The sequence below is a fragment of the Hyla sarda genome, chromosome 13 (assembly GCF_029499605.1).
Source record: "Hyla sarda isolate aHylSar1 chromosome 13, aHylSar1.hap1, whole genome shotgun sequence".
Taxonomy (NCBI): domain Eukaryota; kingdom Metazoa; phylum Chordata; class Amphibia; order Anura; family Hylidae; genus Hyla; species Hyla sarda.
Window position 1 is genome coordinate 15,239,756 of NC_079201.1, and position 25,002 is coordinate 15,264,757.

At 46.4% G+C, this 25,002-nt stretch overlaps 2 protein-coding genes across 7 annotated transcripts in view; one reads left to right on the forward strand and one right to left on the reverse strand.

Annotated features, from left to right (window-relative positions):
- Positions 1-25,002, reverse strand: part of LOC130297697 (bactericidal permeability-increasing protein-like) — a 146,618-nt gene that overhangs the window by 116,041 nt on the left and 5,575 nt on the right. The window lies entirely within an intron of this gene.
- Positions 3,339-25,002, forward strand: part of KIAA1755 (KIAA1755 ortholog) — a 68,443-nt gene continuing 46,779 nt past the window's right edge. For 2 of the 5 annotated variants that reach the window (XM_056550442.1, XM_056550443.1), the window contains exons 1-5: positions 3,339-3,492; positions 5,637-6,923; positions 15,801-16,001; positions 17,796-17,919; positions 19,009-19,102. In XM_056550442.1, coding sequence (XP_056406417.1) covers positions 6,125-6,923; positions 15,801-16,001; positions 17,796-17,919; positions 19,009-19,102 — 1,218 coding nt within the window. In that variant the 5' untranslated portion in view covers positions 3,339-3,492; positions 5,637-6,124. The remainder of the gene's footprint in view (positions 3,493-5,636; positions 6,924-15,800; positions 16,002-17,795; positions 17,920-19,008; positions 19,103-25,002) is intronic. The other 3 variants (XM_056550444.1, XM_056550445.1, XM_056550446.1) reach the window with 3 other exon arrangements.

Consider the following 25,002-nt stretch of genomic DNA (forward strand, 5'->3'; position numbering starts at 1 on the left):
GTGTCAGCAGAGAGCACTGTGGTCAGATTGGAAAGAACTACACAACTTCCTCTGTAGCATACAGCAGCTGATAAGTACAGGAAGGATTAAGATTTTTAAATCGAAGTACATTTACAAATCTATTTAACTTTCTGGCACCAGTTGATATATATATATATATATATATATATATATATATATATATATATATATAAAAATGTTTCCCACTGGAGTATCCCTTTAAAGGGGTACTCCGCTGCTCAGCGTTTGGAGCAAACTGTTCTAAACACTGGAGCCGGCGCCGCTAGCTTGTGACGTCATAGCCCCGCCCCTCATTACATCACGCAGGGCCCCCTCAATGCAAATCTATAGGAGGGGGCGCGACGGCTGTCACGCCCCCTCCCATAGACTTGCATTGAGGGGGCGGTGCGTGACTTAAAGGGGTACTCCGCTGCTCAGCGTTTGAAGCAAACTGCTCCGAACGCTGGAGCTGCTGCCGGTAGCTCCACCCCTCATGACATCACGCACCACCCCCTCAACGCAAGTCTATGGGAGGGGGCGTGACGGCTGTCACGCCCCCTCCCATAGACTTGCATTGAGAGGTGGGGCATGACGTCATGAGGGGGCGGGGCTATGATATCACGAGCTGCCGGCTCCAGCGTTCGGAACAGTTTGCTCCAAACGCTGAGCAGCGGAGTACCCCTTTAAGTCTCACATGGTAGGACGTCACTATCACCCCCAGCACGAGCCTTGATGCTTCGTTTATTTGTGACAACAAACAAGGAGAGACGCGAGGAGTTTATTTGCCTCGCTGTTTGTTCTCAGGGCCTTACAACGTCTTGTCAAGGGAGATGCCCAATAAAGCTCCAGGTCTGTCAACACTTCTGGATAGTAAAGGGTAAATATGGTAGTGAAACCGCACATGCTGTATACTGCGCTTTCTATAGCAAGCAGGTTTATATATAAACATTCCGTAGATACTGAGGGAGAATTACTCTCGCAGGGCTTTTGGTACAGGGCGCAGATATTCTGCGCAATTTTCACAGTCTATCAGCTGATCAGACATTACTATGAGGGATACGTCCCGTAATAAGGTTCAGCTAGAGTGGATTAAAAAAATACCGGCAGTGCTAATTTGCATAATTAATTATATATGCGTGACATAATCATATGCAGGGGAAATTTTGTCCTACTCTGGACTTTTTTTTATTTCTCCTTATACGGCCTGTATTAGGACATATTTTTTGCGCCCCCGATCTGTAGTTTTTAACAGGACCAGTTTTGTTTTGATGTGACTTTTTAATTGCTTTTTTTAAAATTAAATTTGGGAATTGCAGTTAGTTACTAACTACAACTCCCAGCATGCCCTGATACAGCCTGTGGCTCAGCAGCTGCCCCAAACGAAAACTACAACTCCCAGCATGTTGGACTATATAGTAGTATATAGTATAGGTCAGTGTTTCCCAACCAGGGTGCCTCCAGCTGTTGCAAAACTTCAACTCCCAGCATGTTGGACTATATAGTAGTATATAGTAGAGGTCAGTGTTTCCCAACCAGGGTGCCTCCAGCTGTTGCAAAACTACTACTCCCAGAATGTTGGACTATATAGTAGTATATAGTAGAGGTCAGTGTTTCCCAACCAGGGGTGCCTCCAGCTGTTGCAAAACTTCAACTCCCAGCATGTTGGACTATATAGTAGTACATAGTAGAGGTCAGTGTTTCACAATCAGCGTGCCTCCAGCTGTTGCAAAACTACAACTCCAAGCATGTTGGACTATATAGTAGAATATAGTTTAGGCCAGTGTTTCCCAACCAGGGGTGCCTCCAGCTGTTGCAAAACTACAATTCCCAGCATGTTGGACTATATAGTAGAATATAGTTTAGGTCAGTGTTTCCCAACCAGGTGTGCCTCCAGCTGTTGCAAAACTACAACTCCCAGAATGTTGGACTATATAGTAGTATATAGTAGAGGTCAGTGTTTCCCAATCAGGGGTGCCTCCAGCTGTTGCAAAACTACAACTCCCAGCATGTTGGACTATATAGTAGAATATAGTTTAGGCCAGTGTTTCCCAACCAGGGGTGCCTCCAGCTGTTGCAAAACTACAACTCCCAGTATGCCCGGACAGCCAGTAGACTCCCATTATTTTCAATGTAATCATCATGTATGGGGCAGTGTTTCCTAACCAGGGTGCCTGTATCTGTTGCAAAACTACAGCTCCCAGCATGCCCAGACAGCCAGTAGATTCCTATTATTTTCAATGTAATCATCATGTAAGTCTATGGGGCAGTGTTTCCCAACCAGGGTGCCTGTAGCTGTTGTAGCAAAACCACAACTCCCTGAGAAAACATGGAGAAAAAAAAGACAGGCTGAAGCTGTATCTCATAGGAATATATGATGGGAGTTGTGGTTTTGCAACAGCTGGAGGTCCACAGTTTGGAGACCACTGCTCTCATGTGTTCTATGAAATGCTGGTAAGCACTGATCTCTCGTGTGTGTGTGTGTGTGTGTGTGTGTGTGTGTGTGTGTGTGTAAGAGCTAACGAAGAAACGTAGACAGGCTGAAGCTGCATCTCATAGGAATACATGCTGAGCAGTAGTTTTGCAACAGCTGGAGACACCCTGGTTAGGAAACACTGTCTTAGGCTGTAGGAAAACTGGGGGTAAGTGTGCTTCCATGATAGATTTTACAGGAAATATGCAATAATACATCGGCCCTACAATGGTGCCTCCAGCTGTTGCAAAATTACAACTCCCAGCATGCCCGGACAGCCGGTAGACTTCCATTATATACAATGTAGTCATCATATAAGTCTATGGGGCACAGTTTCTCAATAAGGGTGCCTGTAGCTGTTGCAAAACTACAACTCCCAGCAGGCCCGGACAGCCTTTGACTGTCTGGGCCTGCTGGGAGTTGTAGTTATGCAACAGCCGGAGAACCACAGGTTGGAGAGCACTCGCTTTTGATGACAATGCACTTTTTGCATTCAACTCATTCATAGAACAACGTTGCGGAAACAGCAGAGTTCTTCTGCAGAGGGTCCACTAGCTGAATCCTTGCACGTTTTTTTGCACTATAATCTCAGGGTGTGTGTGTGTGAATGGGTACAAGTCCCAGCAGGTGACTGTTGATACAACTGTTCGCTTGTGATCAGTGCCAGCGAGTGAGCTGTGGGGGGAAGGGAGGGGGCTTCTATTAAAGTCTGACAGCCTGACACCAAGCTCTGTCTCCACATTCCTCTGTCTTTGGTGCAGCTAAATTCGGAACGCAGCCCTCCAATCACATCAATGGAAGGCGCAGGGAGGGGGTCCTACTAGGGAAGGCTTGGTTGACCGTAGGTGCTTGGGGGGGGGGGGGTGTCTCCTTGTCCCTGTGTATCTTTTTTGTCTTTTTTTGTTGTTGTGTGGCAGGAGCAGCTCGGGCGACTGGAGGTGTGTGAGAGGCGAGCTGAAGCTGGCAGCCCCTCCTGGGAAGTGCGGGCGAGAAGTTTGGTTGCGGGCGTCCATCTCTGGAAGGTACTCCATACTTCTCATGCTTCATTAGGTGTAGACTAAGTGACAAGGGATGTCGCTCGTCGCCCCGCACATGCTGGCTTTCTAGTGCACTTCACTCTTTTTGTGTAGTTTTGTCTTTGTTGTTTTTTTTTTTTTTACGCCTCAAGGCTACTTTCCCAGAATGCACTGAGCCGCATTGTCAGCCATAATGGGGATTCAGAGATTACTGCTCGTATTACGAGGCGGCACTACCTGTACAAAGCACCTGTGACTAAGGGTTCTGTATACAGTCAAATTGAAAGGGGGGGGGGGGGGGGATACATGTTTTGTGGGCTTATAGTCCCCTCGCTGTATGGATGGGATAGTTTGCATCTATAGACAACTATGTATTTTACTACATTCAGGTAGATACTGCATGTTTTTTTCTTTAATTTAACATTATCAACCTTTTAAGTCATGTTTTTTGCCTTACTGTTTTGCCCCGAAAGTGTACGTAAACTTTTGACACGTTCTAGAGACACGGCAAAAGTTCAAAGGGTCGGAGAAAGTCCCATAGACTTACATTGGGAGTCCGACTCTGTTATGTAGAACAGACTTTGACACATCCTAGAGACATGGCAAAAGTTAGGAAGGGTTAGGGTCTAAACACGCGAAGCAGAGAGTCCCATAGACTTACTTTGGGAGTCCAACTGGGTTACATAGAACCGAATGGGAGTCTGAACACCGACCATCCGAAAAGTTTGATATCTGTCTACAACTTGTTGGGTCTGAGTGTTCAGACCCCGACCGATTGTTAAAATGATCAGGGAGAGAAGCATGTGGATGTGCACGCTCTCTGTGCACGCAACCGAGACGGTCCCATAGGCCTAAATTAAGGGTCCATCCTAGTTACGTGGCACAAAGTTGGGAGAGAACATGCATAGTATTTTCTTTTCCCAGCTCGTTCTTGTGATGGGAACACCCTGACCCTATGCGATCAAAACTTTTGACATCTCCCTACGAACTATCAAAAGGTTTTTTAGTCTTTTTTTCAACTGACAGTCTGGGTTTTCTAAAGTCGGGTTAACATATGCCATTTGCCATGCAGACACTAAAGCAGAAAACATGGCCTGCAATATTTTTTGATGCATGGAAACTATACCGATGACCCCAGGGGCCAGCGCTGTGCCCCATTTTAGCCTATGGGACAATGGATGGGACGCCAGATGCAAAAGGTCCACCTTCTTGATGGGTTTTCCATTGTGGGCCTATGTGCACCCAGCATAAGTTGCTCAATTTTGGTTCTGCTATCTGTTCGCGCTGGGTCCTGAATTCGCATCACCTTGTATTTTCTATATCATCTCCCTCTGGACAGTGTTTACCAACCATTGTGTCTCCGGGTGTTGCAAAAATACAACTCCCAGCATGCCCGGACAGCCGTTGGCTGTCCGGGCATGCTGGGAGTTGTATTTTTGCAATAGTCGGGGGTACTCTGGTTGGGCAACACTGCTCTAAGAACTCAAACAGGTTTAGGGATGGACGGCGGTGCCCTGTGCCATACATTCTTTGACAACATGTACCCTTTTGGTTGACCATTGGTGAACAAGTTATATACTGCACAAATAACTCTACCATACAAAATCTCATTACCACTGCCATACTACACCCGTGTTACACCACCAGACGGGACGGTTAGTGCATCCTAAGCAGCTTTCTTTCCATAGGTACGGGTATGAAGTATGAAAGCAGGGGGGTAGGTGACAGTTGCCCGAAACTTAGTACCCACTTTATCATTGACGCCCAGGTTGTGCATTCCCAAATCCATCACATCCCTTGATGTAGTCGCAATGAACTGGTCATATATTCTATAGAGGAGACAACACCGGAACTATGTCCATGGTTGCCCAGGAAATCGTAATGCGCCATAAATGGAACCGAAAGATGCATCGGTACCTTTGCAGCATGTGCTTAGTACTCGGCTCCATTCATCTCTCGGTAGGTGGATAAATGCCAATGAACTCCTGCTAAACAAACATTTATTTTTGCCTCGCCATGAAAAATAGAACAAGGCACACAGGAAAATGCAAACATACAGCCAGGGTTTCTGCTATTTATCACAGACTTTGCTTGCACAGTGTCTACGTCCATAAAGCATCATTTTAATTCCATTTATATTCTTTCGGCAGGTCTCCTGGTTGCTGTGGCGTCGCTTCATTACAGAGTGATTACAAGGCGGCTTAATGTACTGTTTAATTGCCGCCTCCATGCTGAGTGCTTGGTGGCCGCGGCATGGCTGGTCCCCATATGGATTCATAAGAGGAGACATGCACTGGAACGTTGACTCTGCCCCATCTTCTCGGGAGTTGCTTGAAGATGTTAACAGGCCTTGACAGGATCGGGCTGTTCATTACGTTGACATTTACATAGCGACACAGATTATTTTTTTCGTTCAAGCAGAAATCTCATGTAATTGAATTTCTCTGTGGACACATTCCTGGAGATGGTGGTCAACGCATAAAACATACTGTGGCTGCAAGACCAATTTCGAAGGGAATTCTGAATGCACCAAAAAGTTTGTTGTCTACTTTGCCTCATCTCTGCCGCCCCCACCTCAATAAATAGGATCTGATAGATTATGTCATAATTCTTCAGGACCGATGTGACTCTAACGTCCATGCAGAACAAATCCTCATATTCCTTCATAGACTTGTCCAAGCTTGAAGCGCTCCTAGGCCAGCCCGACGATCTGATGACACCTCACTTGGATGATACAGCGGACAAAGATCTGGAAGGAGACTATGTGGACCTTTTAGAAACTGCTGTCACGGCAGAAAATAGAGCATCCGCTTCTTGTCACCAGGAAATGGGGGATTCTACCAGGGTTCCAAAAGTCAACGGAGATCCTGTTTCAAGTGTTGCTAATAATAAGTGGGTGTGTGGGAGAACTCAGACCAGTGAGGAAGGGGTGTGCACCCCATGCCTTAGGAGAAAACTCAACAAAGACTTAACCGTCAAGGAATCAAAGTGTCGTTTCCGCCAGTCATACCTTGCGGCTCTTAAAAATCCAGTTAGGTTCATCTCAGCACCAATGGCCGAGATTTGGGAAGAAACCATGAGTAGGTCCAGCACATTTGCCGCCTTGGAAAGCCCTATTTGTTCCCGTCGTAAACCTCAAAACCAAACATCTTCTTCTTGGCTTTTCCCTGGAAAAACAGACTCCAAATCTGGAGATATACAAGTACCAGGTACTTCAAGGAATCCAAAAACCACTTCTTCACCTGGCTCAGACTCTTCTTCTCCATCCATAGTCCATAGATTCTCCTTCCTAAAAGGACAACGTAGCTCCTCATCATCATCAGGAGATGGCCTTAACATGGACAATAGCACAAATCAGTATGGTGGAACCTGGAGAAGGGTATCTGCGGTCTGCTCTCCTAGACTTAGCCGGGCTAAGTTCTCTGGAAAAGGTATCGGTAAGAAATAAGTGTAATTTTATATGCATTCATATTTATACATGCATTTAAAAGTGCAGTTTAAAGGGGTACTCTGCCCCTAGACATCTTATCCCCTATCCAAAGGATAGGGGATAAGATTTCTGATCGTGGGGTCCCGCAGCTGTGACGCCCACGATTAGACATCCACGATCACGACCACGCCCCTTGTGACATCACACCAGGACCCCTCAATGCAAGTCTATGGAAGGGGGCGTGGCAGTCGCCACGCCCCCTTCCATAGACTTGCATTGAGGGGGCATGGTGTGACGGCACAAGTGGCATGGCCTTGACGTCAAGACCTCCGCCGCCGGCACCCAGCATTCTAAGCGAACGCTGGGTACTGTACAGAGATTGCGGGGGTGCCAGCTGCGGGACCCCCACAATCAGACATCTTATCCCCCATCCTTTGGATAGGGGATAAGATATCTAGGGGTGGAGATCCCCTTTTACCAGTCTGATACCATGATATTCTTTGGTTGTCTAAAGTTTGTGGCCAATATAGAGGCAAAAAATCAAAATAGACCAAAAGGGGACTAAAGAGGCCAAGAGACCAGCTAATTACCTAACCCCAAGGCCGTAGCCTGGGGTATAATACACCTCTAAATAGTACCCCCTAAAACATAGCTTTTATTGTATATCCAGATAAAATAAGAATTTATTTAGTTTTTAATTTTTAAACCCAGTGAAATCAATATTAAAACTGAATGTCAGGTAGGTTAGTGTCTGTGGAATCTGAGCAACATTGCTCCACTATAAGGGGTTCTGCAGTAGCCCAATATGCCTACTCTGACATTGACTAAAAACTAGATTGCCGCCTCTACATGTTTCGCCGTCCCCACGGCGTTCTCAAGAGGCAAACCAGTGGTTGTTGCCACTGGTTTGCCTCTTGAGAACGCCGTGGGGACGGCGAAACATGTAGAGGCGGCAATCTAGTTTTTAGTCAATGTCAGAGTAGGCATATTGGGCTACTGCAGAACCCCTTATAGTGGAGCAATGTTGCTCAGATTCCACAGACACTAACCTACCTGACATTCAATATAGAGGCAACCCGATACCCGAGGGATAGTTAAACTGCTTTCAAGTTGGTGATCGTTCTCCCAACCTTGTGTTTGCATTCACAGAGACCATAGCTAAAGCACAGCTGCACATCAGTCCTCAAATAGTACATCAATGACTAATGGGTTAAGCACATGTTTCTGACAGCTCCAAAGTTTGTCACCCACACACAGGCACGTCCATTTAGGAAGTGTTATAGGTTGTCATAGCATGGATGTACGGAGGATACCTCGGGAACAGGGTCGTTCACACATTGACAAGAAAGGGGGCTTGAGCCCCTGCCCTTTTGACACTGGGCAATGGGGCATCATTATGTGGGCATTTAAATAAATAAATTATAACAAGTGCCCTACTTTGACTTCAGGCCCTACCCTTTAAAATGTCTGTCCACGTCCCTGCTCGGGAACACTGTGAAATACGGTAGAATACATTCAATAAACCTGAGGGGGCTAGACATTTAGGGACCTATTGTTAAAGGGGTACTCCGGTGGAAAACTTTTTTTTTTTTTAATCAATTGGTGTCAGAAGGTTAAACAGATTTGTAAATTATTTCTATTAAAAAATATTAATCCTTACAGTACTTATTAGCTGCTGAATACCACAGAGGAAATTCTTTTCTTTTTGGAACACAGAGCTCTCTGCTGACATCATGACCACAGTGCTCTCTGCTGACACCACTGTCCATTTTAAGAACTGTCCAGAGCAGCATATGTTTGCTATGGGGATTTTCTCCTACTCTGGACAGTTCTTAAAATGGACAGAGGTGTCAGCAGAGAGCACTGTGGTCATGATGTCAGCAGAGAGCTGTGTGTTCCAAAAAGAAAAGAATTTCCTCTGTAGTATTCAGCAGATAATAAGTACTGGAAGGATTAAGATTTTTTAATAGAAGTAATTTACAAATCTGTTTAACTTTCTGGCACCAGTTCATTTAAAAAAATAAAATTAAAAAAACATGTTTCCACCGGAGTACCCCTTTAAGTAGCAAATGTGGAATTCCTACTGAAAACCTATGTAGTGAGGTTTAACTTAAATTTTATTCTCTATATTTGTATTCTCCAAGAGGCCCAGTTTGGTCTTTGTGTATTCACTTATAATAATGTATTCGTGAAGGAGATAATCTAAAATTCCGGGGTCTTCATGCAAAATCTCAAGGCCCCTAAAGAAGCGCATGTCATCTAATATGTCTCCTCATATGGGGCACGGGACCTTTAAAGCCACTTCAGCTTCAGGGCTTGAAGTAGGACTGTGACCTCTTTGCCCCCTATTGTTACGCCCCATCAGCTCGGATCTGTCACAGGGGCACAGTAACATTTATTGAGTTATGTATGATGTCTGAACCACCATGAATTAGCAGCACCTGGTCTTTTGAGGAAGGCTCCTCTTCAAAGAATAGTTTTACATGTTCTTCAGTACACTCTACCATCTTCTGACAAGGTATTATAGTATTTTTAGGTCTTTTGGGATGGGATAGAGTTTTGCCTTTCATAGTGGAGAAAGCAACTAGTAACCCCTGTCATGGAGGAAAGATCATTGTGTGGTAGTCACAGGGTGTTAGGAGAAATACTTTATCACTTTGTGACGCCAGGACACTGTTAATCTATACACGGTCCGAGGTTGGAGACAGCTTCTCCTGGGCCAGACACAGGGAGTAAATGAACACACCGATTTCAGGTTACGGATAACTGTCTTTACTGAGCTGATGCAGATGGTAACGCACAGACAGTCTTGTACCGGGTGAGAGGATGCAGCATAACCCCTTGGGAGCCCTGTTGCCTTGCTGGGACTTGTGGTGCTTTCACCAAATGAATTGATACTGACGGGTAGATGGATCCTGGTAGGTAGGGTTCTGTTAAGGTTTTGTAGCCTTCTCCACCGGGGCATGAACTTCCATCGTGCGGGCGATCCTTGCAGAATGACCGGATGAATAAATTTGATCTTGGCCTTCCCTTGAGGCTTCTGCACACAACACACCTTACACCTTAAAGGGTTACTCCGCTCCCCAGCGTCTGGAACATTGAGTTCCGAAAGCTGGGTGCGGGCTTCCGTGTTCATACCTGCCACCTCGTGACGTCACACCCCGCCCCCTCAATTCAAGTCTATGGGAGGGGGCGTGGCTGCCGTCACGCTTCCTCCCATAGACTTGCATTGAGGGGACCGGGCGTGACGTCACAAGGGGGCGGCTGCGAACACGGAAGCCCGCACCCAGCGTTCGGAACTCAATGTTCCAGACGCTGGTGAGCAGAGTAACCCTTTAATCAAACTGGAGCTCTGCTCAGGAGCCTAGCTTCCTAGGTCTGCACACAGCAGAAAATGAAACTAAACTGGGGTAACTCCTCCCCCTCTACAATATATGGGGAAGAATTTCTCCATTGGTAGGCAGGGTCACATGGGGTTTACACAGCTCCTCTCTTAAAGGGGTACTCCACTGGAAAATATTTTCTTTTAAATCAACTGGAGCCAAAAAGTTAAACAGATTTGTGAATTACTTCTGATAAAAAAAATCCCAATCCTTCCAGTACTTATCAGATGCTGTATAATACAGAGGAAGTTCTTTTCTCTTTCCTTTCTACCTGACCACATAGCAGTCGAAAAGCGGAGCCATTGTCATCAACACGTTTCATTAAAGAGGACCTGTGGCCAACCCCCACAAATTGAGATGTTACCATGATAGAAAAGCTTAGGGTGCCCCCAGGGGTGTGTTAATGTTGTACATTGAAGGGCATGCATGCCTAATACACACTCCCTGACTGCAGGGCTGGTGCAAGGATTTTTGCCACCCTAGGTGAAAGCCAATTTTGTCACCCCCTTGAACCCGCCCTTTGACACTCCTCACTTTACTACTGGGGTGACACACTGTAACAAACCTCCTCCTCATGGGGCAGATGTATGGAGGTGTGCGTAATGTCAGAATGCTGGACGGACCTGACCTGTCTGGCCTCAGAGGTGGCACTGCGCTCCTCCAGCTGGCAGAAGAATGCAGACGGTGCGATGGTCGTGCGCAGGTGCTGCTGGCTGGGCGGGTGCTTCGGATGAGCAGCAGGTGCTTTTGATGCTGGCTGGCTACTAACTTTCTTTCAGCGTGCAGAGCGGTGACCCCATCAAGAGGGCACTCTAGGCGGCTGCCTATTTTGCCAATAGGCAGAACTGGCCCTGCCTGACTGTATAATCCCGCCCATCACTCCCATTATACTACCACCCCTACTACTACCACTACCATTATGTGTCTGTCATACTACTACTACTACCAACCCTGTTATACTATACTAGTGCAAAATATTGTTGGTCATACTACTACTACCACCCCCATTATACTATACTGGTGCTGTATGTGTTGGTTATACTATTACTACCACCCCCATTATACTATACTAGTGCTGTATGTGTCGGTTATACTATTACTACCACCCCCATTATACTATACTGGTGCTGTATGTGTTGGTTATACTACTACTACCACCCCCATTATACTATACTAGTGCTGTATGTGTCGGTTATACTACTACTACCAACCCTGTTATACTATACTAGTGCTGTATGTGTCGGTTATACTACTACTACCAACCCTGTTATACTATACTAGTGCTGTATGTGTCGGTTATACTATTACTACCACCCCCATTATACTATACTAGTGCTGTATGTGTCGGTTATACTATTACTACCACCCCCATTATACTATACTAGTGCTGTATGTGTCGGTTATACTATTACTACCACCCCCATTATACTATACTAGTGCTGTATGTGTCGGTTATACTATTACTACCACCCCCATTATACTATACTAGTGCAAAATATTGTTGGTCATACTACTACTACCACCCCCATTATACTATACTAGTGCTGTATGTGTTGGTTATACTATTACTACCACCCCCATTATACTATACTGGTGCTGTATGTGTCGGTTATACTATTACTACCACCCCCATTATACTATACTAGTGCAAAATATTGTTGGTTATACTACTACTACCACCCCCATTATACTATACTGGTGCTGTATGTGTCGGTCATACTACTACTACTATCCCCTTTTACTGTACTAGTGCTGTATGTGTCGGTCATACTACTACTACCACCCCCATCATGCTATACCAACGGCTGCTGGGAGCATGCTGGGAGTTGTAGCTTTGCAACAGCTGGAGACACCCTGCTGTAGGCACTGCTATAGACAGTTTTGGTTCCCATCATGGCCAAAGGCTTTCCGGGCATGCTGGGAGTTGTAGTTTTGCAACATCTGGAGGTCCACAGTTTGGAGACCACTGTTCTTGTATGTGCAGGTAAACACTGATCTCTCCTGTGTAAGAGCGCACAGAGAGAAAAGAAGGCAGGCTAAGGCTGTATCTCATAGGAATACATGCTGGGAGTTGTAGTTTTGCAACATCTGGAGGTCCACAGTTTGGAGACCACTGTTCTTGCATGTGCAGGTAAACACTGATCTCTCCTGTGTAATAGCGCACAGAGAGAAAAGAAGGCAGGCTAAGGCTGTATCTCATAGGAATACATGCTGGGAGTTGTAGTTTTGCAACATCTGGAGGTCCACAGTTTGGAGACCACTGTTCTTGTATGTGCAGGTAAACACTGATCTCTCCTGTGTAATAGCGCACAGAGAGAAAAGAAGGCAGGCTAAGGCTGTATCTCATAGGAATACATGCTGGGAGTTGACGTTTTGCAACAGCTGGAGGCACCCTGGTTGGTAAACACTGCTATAAGGGGACATCTGTCAATCACAGGTATGAGGCAGGTGTAACCAAGGCATCTCATGAAAACATCGGACTGCTAGTCACAATCAGTAGATGGGTCCACAGGTTCAGCGACCCTGATTATTGTCTTTTCCTCTCATTACGTGTGATCACTCCGTGCGGGTCAGATCGCAGTCTATCAAAGGTGTCATTCACAATCCATTTATAGTGGGCACAGAGGTTACTAGAGAACATGCCAAGAAAGTGCAGAGATGTTAAAGGGGTACTCCACTAGAAAACTTTTCTTTTTTTTTTAATCAACTGGTGCCAGAAAGTTAACCAGATTTGTAAATTATTTCTATTAAACAATCTTAATCCTTCCAGTACTTATCAGCAGTTGTTATGATCCACAGGAAGATCTTTTCTCTTTGAATTTCCTTTCTGTCTGACCACAGTGCTCTCTGCTGACATCTCTGTCCATTTTAGAAACTGTCCAGAGTAGGAGCAAATCCCCATAGAAAACCTCTCCTGCTCTGGACAGTTCCTAAAATGGACAGAGGTGTCAGCAGAGAGCATTGTGGTCAGACAGGAAAGGAATACAAAAAGAAAAGAACCTGATAAGTACTGGAAGGATTAAGATTTTTTAATAGAAGTAATTTACAAATCCGGTTAACTTTCTGGCACCAGTTGACTAAAATAAATGGGGTACTCCGCTGCTCAGCGCTTGGAACAAACTGTTCCGAACGCTGGAGCCGGGTGCTCGTAACGTCATAGCCCCGTCCCCTCATGATGTCTATGGGAGGGGGCGTGACAGGGAGCGTGACAACGGGACAGCGATGTCCCGCCTCAGCCGGTGATAGGCTAAAGCGCTGTGTGATGCACCGGACTAAGGGTAATAGGAAGAAGACAGCCCGGCCGACTGATCAGCTGTTGCGGATTAGCTGTGGCCCTCCAGATGTTGCAAAACTTCAACCCCCAGCAAGCCTGGACAGCAGAACACCTGTCTGCCTCCTCCAGAGGATCCACACTGATCAAGAAAGGTAAATCAAGGCTTACCTTTTGCACAACTTCAACTCCCAGCATGCCCGGACTGAGGGTCCACACTGATCAAGAAAGGTAAATCAAGGCTTCCCTTTTGCAAAACTTCAACTCCCAGCATGCCTGGAGAGCAAAACACCTGTCTGCCTCCTCCAGAGGATCCACACTGATCAAGAAAGGTAAATCAAGGCTTCCCTTTTGCAAAACTTCAACTCCCAGCATGCCCGGAGAGCAGAACACCGGTCTGCCTCCTCCAGAGGATCCACACTGAACAAGAAAGGTAAATCAAGGCTTCCCTTTTGCAAAACTTCAACTCTCAGCATGCCCGGACAGCCGTTGGCTGTCCGGGCATGCTGGGAGTTGAAGTTTTGCAACATCTCGGAGTATTGTTATCTATGACCTTCTTCAGCTTCGGTTCCATACCCTTGCCAAGTGGTCAGGATGATGATCTTGCTGTGTAGAAGCTTTAAGTATTTTTTCAGGAATCAGATCTCCTCGAGATTTAAAAATAGGCTTTGACCTCCCGTGGCCCTTGAAAAGCCCAACATATTTCTGTGACACACAGAAGCATAGGCTCCTCTTAGGAATTGGGGGTTCACATTGTGTCACTTGCTTTTAATAGAAATGTCCCAGCTTGGAAGTTATGCAACTTAAAGGGAACCAAGCAGTAGATTTTACCATATACAACACTTGGCCCCAGGGCGGGGAGCTATACTTACCAGGCCCCATTGCTTCGGCCGTAGTGACGCCCCCGTTGGCGTGATTGACGGCCCACATAATCGCTCTGCTTCCTAAGAAAATGGAGCAGAGTAGGGATGTGGGCCATCAATCACACCAAGGAGGGCATCAATACGGCCAGAGCAATTGGACCAGGTAAGTATAGCTCCCCGCCAAGGAGACTACTTACAGGGCAGCCGGAAGGGAATTTATAACTTCATATCCTCACCATCCCTGGGGGCAAAGACGTCCCCCGGGATGGTGAGGGTAAACATTTTCCCATGTATAACAGCTTGCCAAATGTTATATGTGGTAAAATCTACGACTTGGTTCCCTTTAAAGGGGTACTCCTCTGGAAAACTTTTTTTTAATCAACTGGTGCCAGAAAGTTAAACAGATTTGTAAATTACTTCTATTTAAAAATCTTAATCCTTCCAGTACTTATCAGCTTCTATTTGCTCCACAGGAAGTTATTTTCTTTTTGAATTTCCTTTCCAGTCTGGCCACAGTGCTCTCTGCTGACACCTCTGTCCATTTTAGGAACTGTCCAGAGCAGGATAGGTTTGCTATGGGGATTTTCTCCTACTCTGGACAGTTCCGAAAATGAACAGAGATGTCAGCAGAGAGCACTGTGGTCAAACAGAAAGGAAATTCAAAAAGAAAATAACTTCCTGTGGAGCAAATAGAAGCTGATAAGTATTGATTACTTTTAATTTCTGGCACCAGTTGATTTTAAAAACAAATTATTATGGGGAGAACCCCTTTAAGGAAAAGCCCTCAATGCTCAAGGTTTTAGCAAGAGCTCTGTATTAAAGGGGTACTCTGGTGGAAAACTTTTTAAATCAACTGGTGCAAGAAAGTTGAACAGATTTGTAAATTACATCTATTAAAAAATCTTAATCCTTCCAGTACTTATTAGCTGCTGAATACTACAGAGGAAATGATTTTCTTTTTGGAACACAGAGCTCTCTGCTGACATCACGAGCACAGTGCTCTCTGCTGACATCTCTGTCCATTTTAAGAACTGTCCAGAGTAGGAGAAAATCCCCATAGCAAACCTATGCTGGTTTGGACAGTTCCTAAAATGGACAGAGATGTCAGCAGAGAGCACTGTGCTCGTGATGTCAGCAGAGAGCTCTGTGTTCCAAAAAGAAAATAATTTCCTCTGTAGTAGTCAGCAGCTAATAAGTACTGGAAGGATTAAGATTTTTTAATAGATGTAATTTACAAATCTGTTTAACTTTCTGGCACCATTTGATTAAAAAAAAGTTTTCCATCAGAGTACCCCTTTAAACTCTAGTCTACAGTATGGTCACATGTTCTTGAATATTTCTTACTGAAAAGTTGTCATTCTTTTAAGCAGGATCAACCGCAAATACCAATCCAAGTATCGAGGTGACGTCTTCTGTCCAAAAAGTGCCGTCCAAGACTGGACTATGGGTATCCATCGTAGGATCTCCATCAAGAGGATCCATTCCCTGGGAAGCCATTACGGATCTTCCAATCCAGTGCCAGGATCTCAGTGCCAAGCTATTGTATTCTGGCATTGCCTGTCTTCCAGGTTTGTCCATTATCCTGGTTATTTATATTGATTTAGAGTCTAAATTTCATAAAATGTTCAGATAACTTATATACCCTAGACTGGCATTAGGGGTATGTTGCTTATTCAGTCACACAGGCTGGATATCCTGATACTAGTGGACCTGAAGGGGGCGCTACTGATCCTGATGACCTTGCCAAGCTTGCGGCCAAAAACCTTACTTAGTGCTTGATCGAAGGTTCTACATTTGGGTGGTCTTATGTGCGCACTGCATTGCCGTCAATGGTGATATGATATCTCGGCGGCAGCTACCAGATGGAATTTTACCAGCAGAGATTTCGTACCGTTCACACTACGGAATCTCTGCTGGTGAAATTCCATCTGGCAGCTGCCGCCGAGATATCATATCACCATTGACGGCAATGCAGTGCGCACATAATTCCGCTGAATGAATGAATATTTTCTTTAGTGTTAACATACCCTTAGACATCTGCCCTGTCCACTGTATGGCTGCACTATAATGTACACTATAAAATGTACACAGGGCACCATCTTACCCAAGGCTGATCCTGGCCATACAACAATATCTATAGACACTTCTTATGGCATTCACATGTGTGGTGTCGGGGTGTGAGGTAGATGTTATAACCCAAGGGGCAGATGTTATTAACCCCTTCTTGTCGTGACACCAGGGTGTGGTTTAGCCTTAACCACCCAGAGGTAATACCGCTGGTCCTGGGCAAGGCACGGGGGCAATGAAGACACCGACGCCAAGTTACGGACAACGGCAGCTTTACTGAGATTAGACAGGTGACACAGTCTATGCAGTGCAGCCAATATCCCAAGGAGGTGACCAGTGACACAGGGGGACCTCGCAGGCTTGCTGGGACTTACAGTAGTTAGACTGACTTTGGTGCAGGCCACGGTGATTATAAGGTGGACTGGACTTGGCTGACTTGATGACTGACGATTAGATGACTTTGGCTTACTTGCAATTGACAGGTGGCTGCAGACTTTAGGCTTGAGGCCTCCAATGCTCCGGACACAGACACTGAGACGACTGCACTGGACCTCAGGAACTGAGAGATTGCAGCCCCTCCCCTGCAAGGAGCCCATAGGTCACTTGGGGGGTCACCTGGACACTAGTGCCTCCTGGGTAACAATCACATGGTATAACAATTAAAGAAATGGTACATTATTAATATGACAACTTATATACACAGGGGATAATACATAAAGGGGGCCCTGGGGACATGGAGAGACTCTGCCTGATAGGGCAGGAGAAGTACGGGGAAACACCATCCCGTACTGGGCCACCACACAGTCTTTTCCGGTCTTGGTATGCATTCTTCCATAAGAATTATAGAGACCACTGTGCTCTTGTGAACTTTCATTGCAGCAGAAATCTTTTTGTACCCCTCTCCAGATCTGTGCCTCCACACAATCCTGTCTCTGAGCTCTACGGGCAGCTCTTTCTGCTCATGGCTCAAGACCTTATATAGTCTTTCCAATGCCTGTCCAATCAGCTGAATTTACCACAGGAGACTCCACGGGCGACACGGACAGAGGTGTCAGCAGAGAGCACTGTGGTCAGCCTGGAAAGAACTACACAACTTCCTCTGTAGTATACAGCAGCTGATAAGTACTGGAAGGATTAAGATTTTTTTTTAATAGAAGTAATTTACAAATCTGTTTAACGTTCTGGCACCAGTTGATTTTAAAACAATTTTTTTTCACCGGAGTACCCCTTTAAATGTAGAATACTTACATATTGGTTTTATTCTTCTGTATTAACCCTAATATGTATGATTTTAGGAAGTCGAGATAAACTGGGCAGGGCCATCATCCAAGTGACCACAGACAGCACAGCTTGGGATGCCACGTGGTGTTCGGTAAGAGAAGTGGCTCGGCTCCTCCTCTACCTCTTTTCGGTGGCCAGGTGAGATATGACATCGACAAAATGCTAACACATTAGACCAGTGTTTTCCAACCAGGGTGCCTCCAGCTGTTGCAAAACTACAACTCTCTACATGAAACAATTAGCTGCAGAGTTATACAACTCCCCTGATCACTTTGCCTGTCTCTTTTTGTGTGCAGATGCTCTAGTACAAGTGGTCTAAAAACTGTGAACCTCCAGCTGTTGCAAAACTACAACTCCCTACATGCAATAATTAGCTGCAGAGTTATACAACTCCCCTGATCACTTTGCCTGTCTCTTTTTTGTGTGCAGATGCTCTAGTACAGTGGTCTAAAAACTGTGAACCTCCAGCTGTTGCAAAACTACAACTCCCTATGTGCAATAATTAGCTGCAGAGTTATACAACTCCCCTGATCACTTTGCCTGTCTCTTTTTTTGTGTGCAGATGCTCTAGTATAGTGGTCTCCAAACTGTGAACCTCCAGCTGTTGCAAAACTACAACTCCCTATGTGCAATAATTAGCTGCAGAGTTATACAACTCCCCTGATCACTTTGCCTGTCTCTTTTTTGTGTGCAGATGCTCTAGTACAGTGGTCTAAAAACTGTGAACCTCCAGCTGTTGCAAAACTACAACTCCCTATGTGCAATAATTAGCTGCAGAGTTATACAACTCCCCTGATCACTTTGCCTGTCTCTTTTTTTGTGTGCAGATGCTCTAGTATAGTGGTCTCCAAACTGTGAACCTCCAGCTGTTGCAAAACTACAACTCCCTATGTGCAATAATTATCTGCAGAGTTATACAACGCCCCTGATCACTTTGCCTGTCTCTTTTTTGTGTGCAGATGCTCTAGTATAGTGGTCTCCAAACTGTGAACCTCCAGCTGTTGCAAAACTACAACTCCCAGCATGCCCGGACAGCCTTTGGCTGTCCGGGCATGCTGGAAGTTGTAGTTTTGCAACAGCTGGAGGAACCCTGGTTGGGAAACACTGCACTAGACGCACGCCGCACATGCGCTACTTGGCTTCTTTTGGTTATTAAGTGTGATTGAGCATTTACAATAATAAAGAACATAAAATGATACATTATTAATGTCTCTTCTTTACTTACAGGAAGGAGATTAGGGACCTGGGACTGATGATTTTAGTGGACGCCAGAAAGCATCCTCCATCCCCCTGCCTCTATGCAGCACTACAATGCGCCCAGGTGAGTGCCCAGCAGAAATGGGCAGAAGCAGGGGCATAACATGATGGGGTGCAGAGAGCAGTGGCAACAGGGCCCGGATTCCTAAGGGGGCCTCAAAGGTCCCTCAGCCAAAATTCTTGTCCTATAAATGGCACATGGCAAGTGAGAGCCCTGGAGCCTCAAGCTTCAGCACCTAATCGGTTAACATTTGCGATTCAGGGTGCCCAGCCCAATAAAAAAAAATAAAAAAAATGACATTTGCAGATTAATTGTCCCCATTAGACAGGAGGGTCCCATAAAGTTTATTAGGTGGTAATAAACGAGACCGCCCGTTAAAGCGAGACCGCTTCCTAATGCGTTTAGACGGCTTCTTAAATGATGTACACGCCGACTCTAAATTTAGAAGACGGAAACACTTACGGCGAAACTGCATCTAATTAATTCCCGGAATGAATGATAAATGCGGAATAATTATCTTCTTCCATCGGCTGAGGAGCGGTCGTGATGAATACTCTCATATACCGAAATGATGCCGAATATGGGGGGATGGGGGGCTGATATCAAAACACTGGTGCAATGAGCTGTTACGTATCAGGGATTATTGCAGAAAGAGATGGAGGTCTTAAAAACGGACGACGTGGCGGTGGGTGGCGGCCATTTTTCTTCTTCTATTTTTACGCTCGTTGTACTTTGCGGCAACACGACGCGATGCGAAATGACATTCTATATAAAATAATCATTCATACGGAATACAGATCAATCAAGGGAATAGCTGTAGGCCTCTCCAGCTGTTGCAAAACTACAACTCCCAGCATGCCCCGACAGCAGAAGACATGCTGGGAGTTGTAGTTCTGCAACAGCTGGAGGGCTACAGTTTTCGGGGAACTGTGCTGAAGGAATCTTAAATAATGTATATAGAGCAGTGTTTCCAACCAGTGAGTCTCCAGCTGTTGCAAAGCTACAACTCCCAGCATGCCCGGACAGAAGAAGACATGCTGGGAGTTGTAGTTTTGCAACAGCTGTAGGGCTACAGTTTTCAGGGAACTGTGCTGAAGGGATCTCACATAATGTCAGTATATAGACCAGTGTTTCCCAACCAGGGGGCCTCCAGCTGTTGCAAAGCTACAACTCCCAGCGTGCCCGGACAGCCGGAGACATGCTGAGTGTTGTAGTTCTGCAACAGCTGGAGAGCTACAATTTAGGGGAACTGTGCTGAAGGGATCTCACATAATGTCAGTATATAGACCAGTGTTTCCCAATCAGTTGGCCTCCAGAAGTTGCAAAACTACAACACCCAGCATGCCCCGACAGCCGGAGACATGCTGAGTGTTGTAGTTCTGCAACAGCTGGAGGGCTACAGTTTTCGGGGAACTATACTGAAGGGATCTCACATAATGTCAGTTTATAGACCAGTGTTTCCCAACCAGTGGGCCTCCAGCTGTTGCAAAGCTACAACTCCCAGCATGCCTGAGCAGCCGAAGACATGCTGGGAGTTGTAGCCTTCGGCTGTCCATACATGCTAGGAGTTGAAGTTTTGCAACAGCTGGAGGCACACGGGTTGGGAAACACTGACGTAGACAGATGGGATGATGGGAGTGGTAGTTTTACAACTGCTGGAGGGCTACAGGTTGGGGAACACTGCTATAGGGGACGCACAGTTAACAGTCACATCCGGGCACTGCACTGTGCAGTCAGCCCCACTGGCGCCTCTGTTCACACTGCGGAATCTCTGGCGAGAAAAATTGAATTAGTCAGCGCTAGGAGTGCGCATACATTTTCTGATCCCATAGACGGCAGGCAGATTCCGCCGAAAGAATGACCAAGATAATTCTTTAGGCGGCGGAAAGTCCGCAATGTGCACTGGACATCGAAATCCCATTGACAGCAATGAGATTCTGCTGCATCGGAATTTCCGTAGTCTCTAAGCGGAATTACTGGCTCCGGAAAGTTAAACAGATTTGTAAATTACTTCTATAAAAAAATCTTAATCCTTCCAATAGTTATTAGCTTCTGAAGTTGAGTTGTTGTTTTCTGTCTAACTGCTCTCTGATGACTCACGTCCCGGGAGCTGTGCAGTTCCTATGGGGATTTTCTCCCATCATGCACAGTTCCCGGGACGCGACATCATCATTGAGTAGTTAGAGAGAAAACTTCAGAAGCTAATAACTATTGGAAGGATTAAGATTTTTTAATAGAAGTAATTTACAAATCTGTTTAACTTTCCGGAGCCAGTTGATATATATAAAACAAAGTTTTTGCCTGGAATACCCCTTTAAATGGGTACTCCATTACTTGCCGTCGGAGCTCCGCTTTCCATCGTCCGGAAGTTATTGTTCCGAACGGCTGTGTGCGGGCTTCCGTGTTCAGGGCCACCCCTCGTGATGTCACGCCCGCCCCCTCAACGAAAGTCTATGGGAAGGGGGCGCGACGGGCGTCGCGCCCCCTTCCCATAGACTTTCGTTGAGGGGGCGGGCGTGACGTCATGAGGGGGCGGGCGTGACGTCACGATGGGCAGTCCTGAACACGGAAGCCCGCACACAGCCGTTCGGAACAATAAACTTCCGGACGCTGGGGGGCGGAGCTCCGACAGCAAGGTAACGGAGTACCCCTTTAATATTACGTCTGTTGTGATTACGGCTGTAAAACTAAACCGACATGTTCAATGTTGGATATAATGTATTTCAATGGGGGAAAATACAGACATTTGTAACGCTTTACATCTCAAAATGGTGTTAACAAAGCCTTGTGATAAGAACAAAGGGGGCCCATAGCAACCAATCAGAGCTCAGCTTTCATTTTACCATAGCTTGCTACTAAGGGGCCGCTGTGCTGTGACTGGCTGCTATTCTGATGCAGGACACGCTGACTGTGACTGACTGACTATACCCCGCTGACTGAACACAGATGACTGTGACTGACTGACTATACCCCGCTGACTGAACACAGATGACTGTGACTGACTGACTATACCCCGCTGACTGAACACAGAAGACTGTGACTGACTGACTATACCCCGCTGACTGAACACAGATGACTGTGACTGACTGACTATACCCCGCTGACTGAACACAGATGACTGTGACTGACTGACTATACCCCGCTGACTGAAGACAGAGGACTGTGACTGACTGACTATACCCCGCTGACTGAACACAGAGGACTGTGACTGACTGACTATACCCCGCTGACTGAAGACAGATGACTGTCACTGACTGACTATACCCCGCTGACTGAAGACAGATGACTGTGACTGACTGACTATACCCCGCTGACTGAAGACAGATGACTGTGACTGACTGACTATACCCCGCTGACTGAACACAGAGGACTGTGACTGACTGACTATACCCCGCTGACTGAACACAGAGGACTGTGACTGACTGACTATACCCCCCTGACTGAACACAGAGGACTTTGACTGACTGACTATACCCCGCTGACTGAACACAGGTGACTGTGACTGACTGACTATACCCCGCTGACTGAACACAGAGGACTGTGACTGACTGACTATACCCCGCTGACTGAACACAGATGACTGTGACTGACTGACTATACCCCGCTGACTGAAGACAGGTGACTGTGACTGACTGACTATACCCCGCTGACTGAACACAGATGACTGTGACTGACTGACTATACCCCGCTGACTGAAGACAGATGACTGTGACTGACTGACTATACCCCGCTGACTGAACACAGGTGACTGTGACTGACTGACTATACCCCGCTGACTGAACACAGGTGACTGTGACTGACTGACTATACCCCGCTGACTGAAGACAGATGACTGTGACTGACTGACTATACCCCGCTGACTGAACACAGATGACTGTGACTGACTGACTATACCCCGCTGACTGAATACAGGTGACTGTGACTGACTGACTATACCCCGCTGACTGAATACAGATGACTGTGACTGACTGACTATACCCCGCTGACTGAACACAGATGACTGTGACTGACTGACTATACACCGCTGACTGAAGACAGATGACTGTGACTGGCTGACTATACCCCGCTGACTGAAGACAGAAGACTGTGACTGACTGACTATACCCCGCTGACTGAAGACAGATGACTGTGACTGACTGACTATACCCCGCTGACTGAAGACAGAAGACTGTGACTGACTGACTATACCCCGCTGACTGAACACAGATGACTGTGACTGACTGACTATACCCCGCTGACTGAACACAGATGACTGTGACTGACTGACTATACCCCGCTGACTGAAGACAGATGACTGTGACTGACTGACTATACCCCGCTGACTGAAGACAGATGACTGTGACTGACTGACTATACCCCGCTGACTGAAGACAGAAGACTGTGACTGACTGACTATACCCCGCTGACTGAACACAGATGACTGTGACTGACTGACTATACCCCGCTGACTGAACACAGGTGACTGTGACTGACTGACTATACCCCGCTGACTGAAGACAGATGACTGTGACTGACTATACCCCGCTGACTGAACACAGATGACTGTGACTGACTGACTATACCCCGCTGACTGAAGACAGATGACTGTGACTGACTGACTATACCCCGCTGACTGAAGACAGATGACTGTGACTGACTGACTATACCCCGCTGACTGAAGACAGATGACTGTGACTGACTGACTATACCCCGCTGACTGAAGACAGATGACTGTGACTGACTGACTATACCCCGCTGACTGAACACAGGTGACTGTGACTGACTGACTATACCCCGCTGACTGAACACAGGTGACTGTGACTGACTGACTATACCCCGCTGACTGAAGACAGATGACTGTGACTGACTGACTATACCCCGCTGACTGAACACAGATGACTGTGACTGACTGACTATACCCCGCTGACTGAATACAGGTGACTGTGACTGACTGACTATACCCCGCTGACTGAATACAGATGACTGTGACTGACTGACTATACCCCGCTGACTGAACACAGATGACTGTGACTGACTGACTATACACCGCTGACTGAAGACAGATGACTGTGACTGGCTGACTATACCCCGCTGACTGAAGACAGAAGACTGTGACTGACTGACTATACCCCGCTGACTGAAGACAGATGACTGTGACTGACTGACTATACCCCGCTGACTGAAGACAGAAGACTGTGACTGACTGACTATACCCCGCTGACTGAACACAGATGACTGTGACTGACTGACTATACCCCGCTGACTGAACACAGATGACTGTGACTGACTGACTATACCCCGCTGACTGAAGACAGATGACTGTGACTGACTGACTATACCCCGCTGACTGAAGACAGATGACTGTGACTGACTGACTATACCCCGCTGACTGAAGACAGAAGACTGTGACTGACTGACTATACCCCGCTGACTGAACACAGATGACTGTGACTGACTGACTATACCCCGCTGACTGAACACAGGTGACTGTGACTGACTGACTATACCCCGCTGACTGAAGACAGATGACTGTGACTGACTATACCCCGCTGACTGAACACAGATGACTGTGACTGACTGACTATACCCCGCTGACTGAAGACAGATGACTGTGACTGACTGACTATACCCCGCTGACTGAAGACAGATGACTGTGACTGACTGACTATACCCCGCTGACTGAAGACAGATGACTGTGACTGACTGACTATACCCCGCTGACTGAACACAGATGACTGTGACTGACTGACTATACCCCACTGACTGAACACAGATGACTGTGACTGACTGACTATACCCCGCTGACTGAAGACAGATGACTGTGACTGACTGACTATACCCCGCTGACTGAAGACAGATGACTGTGACTGACTGACTATACCCCGCTGACTGAACACAGATGACTGTGACTGACTGATTATACCCCGCTGACTGAAGACAGATGACTGTGACTGACTGACTATACCCCGCTGACTGAACACAGG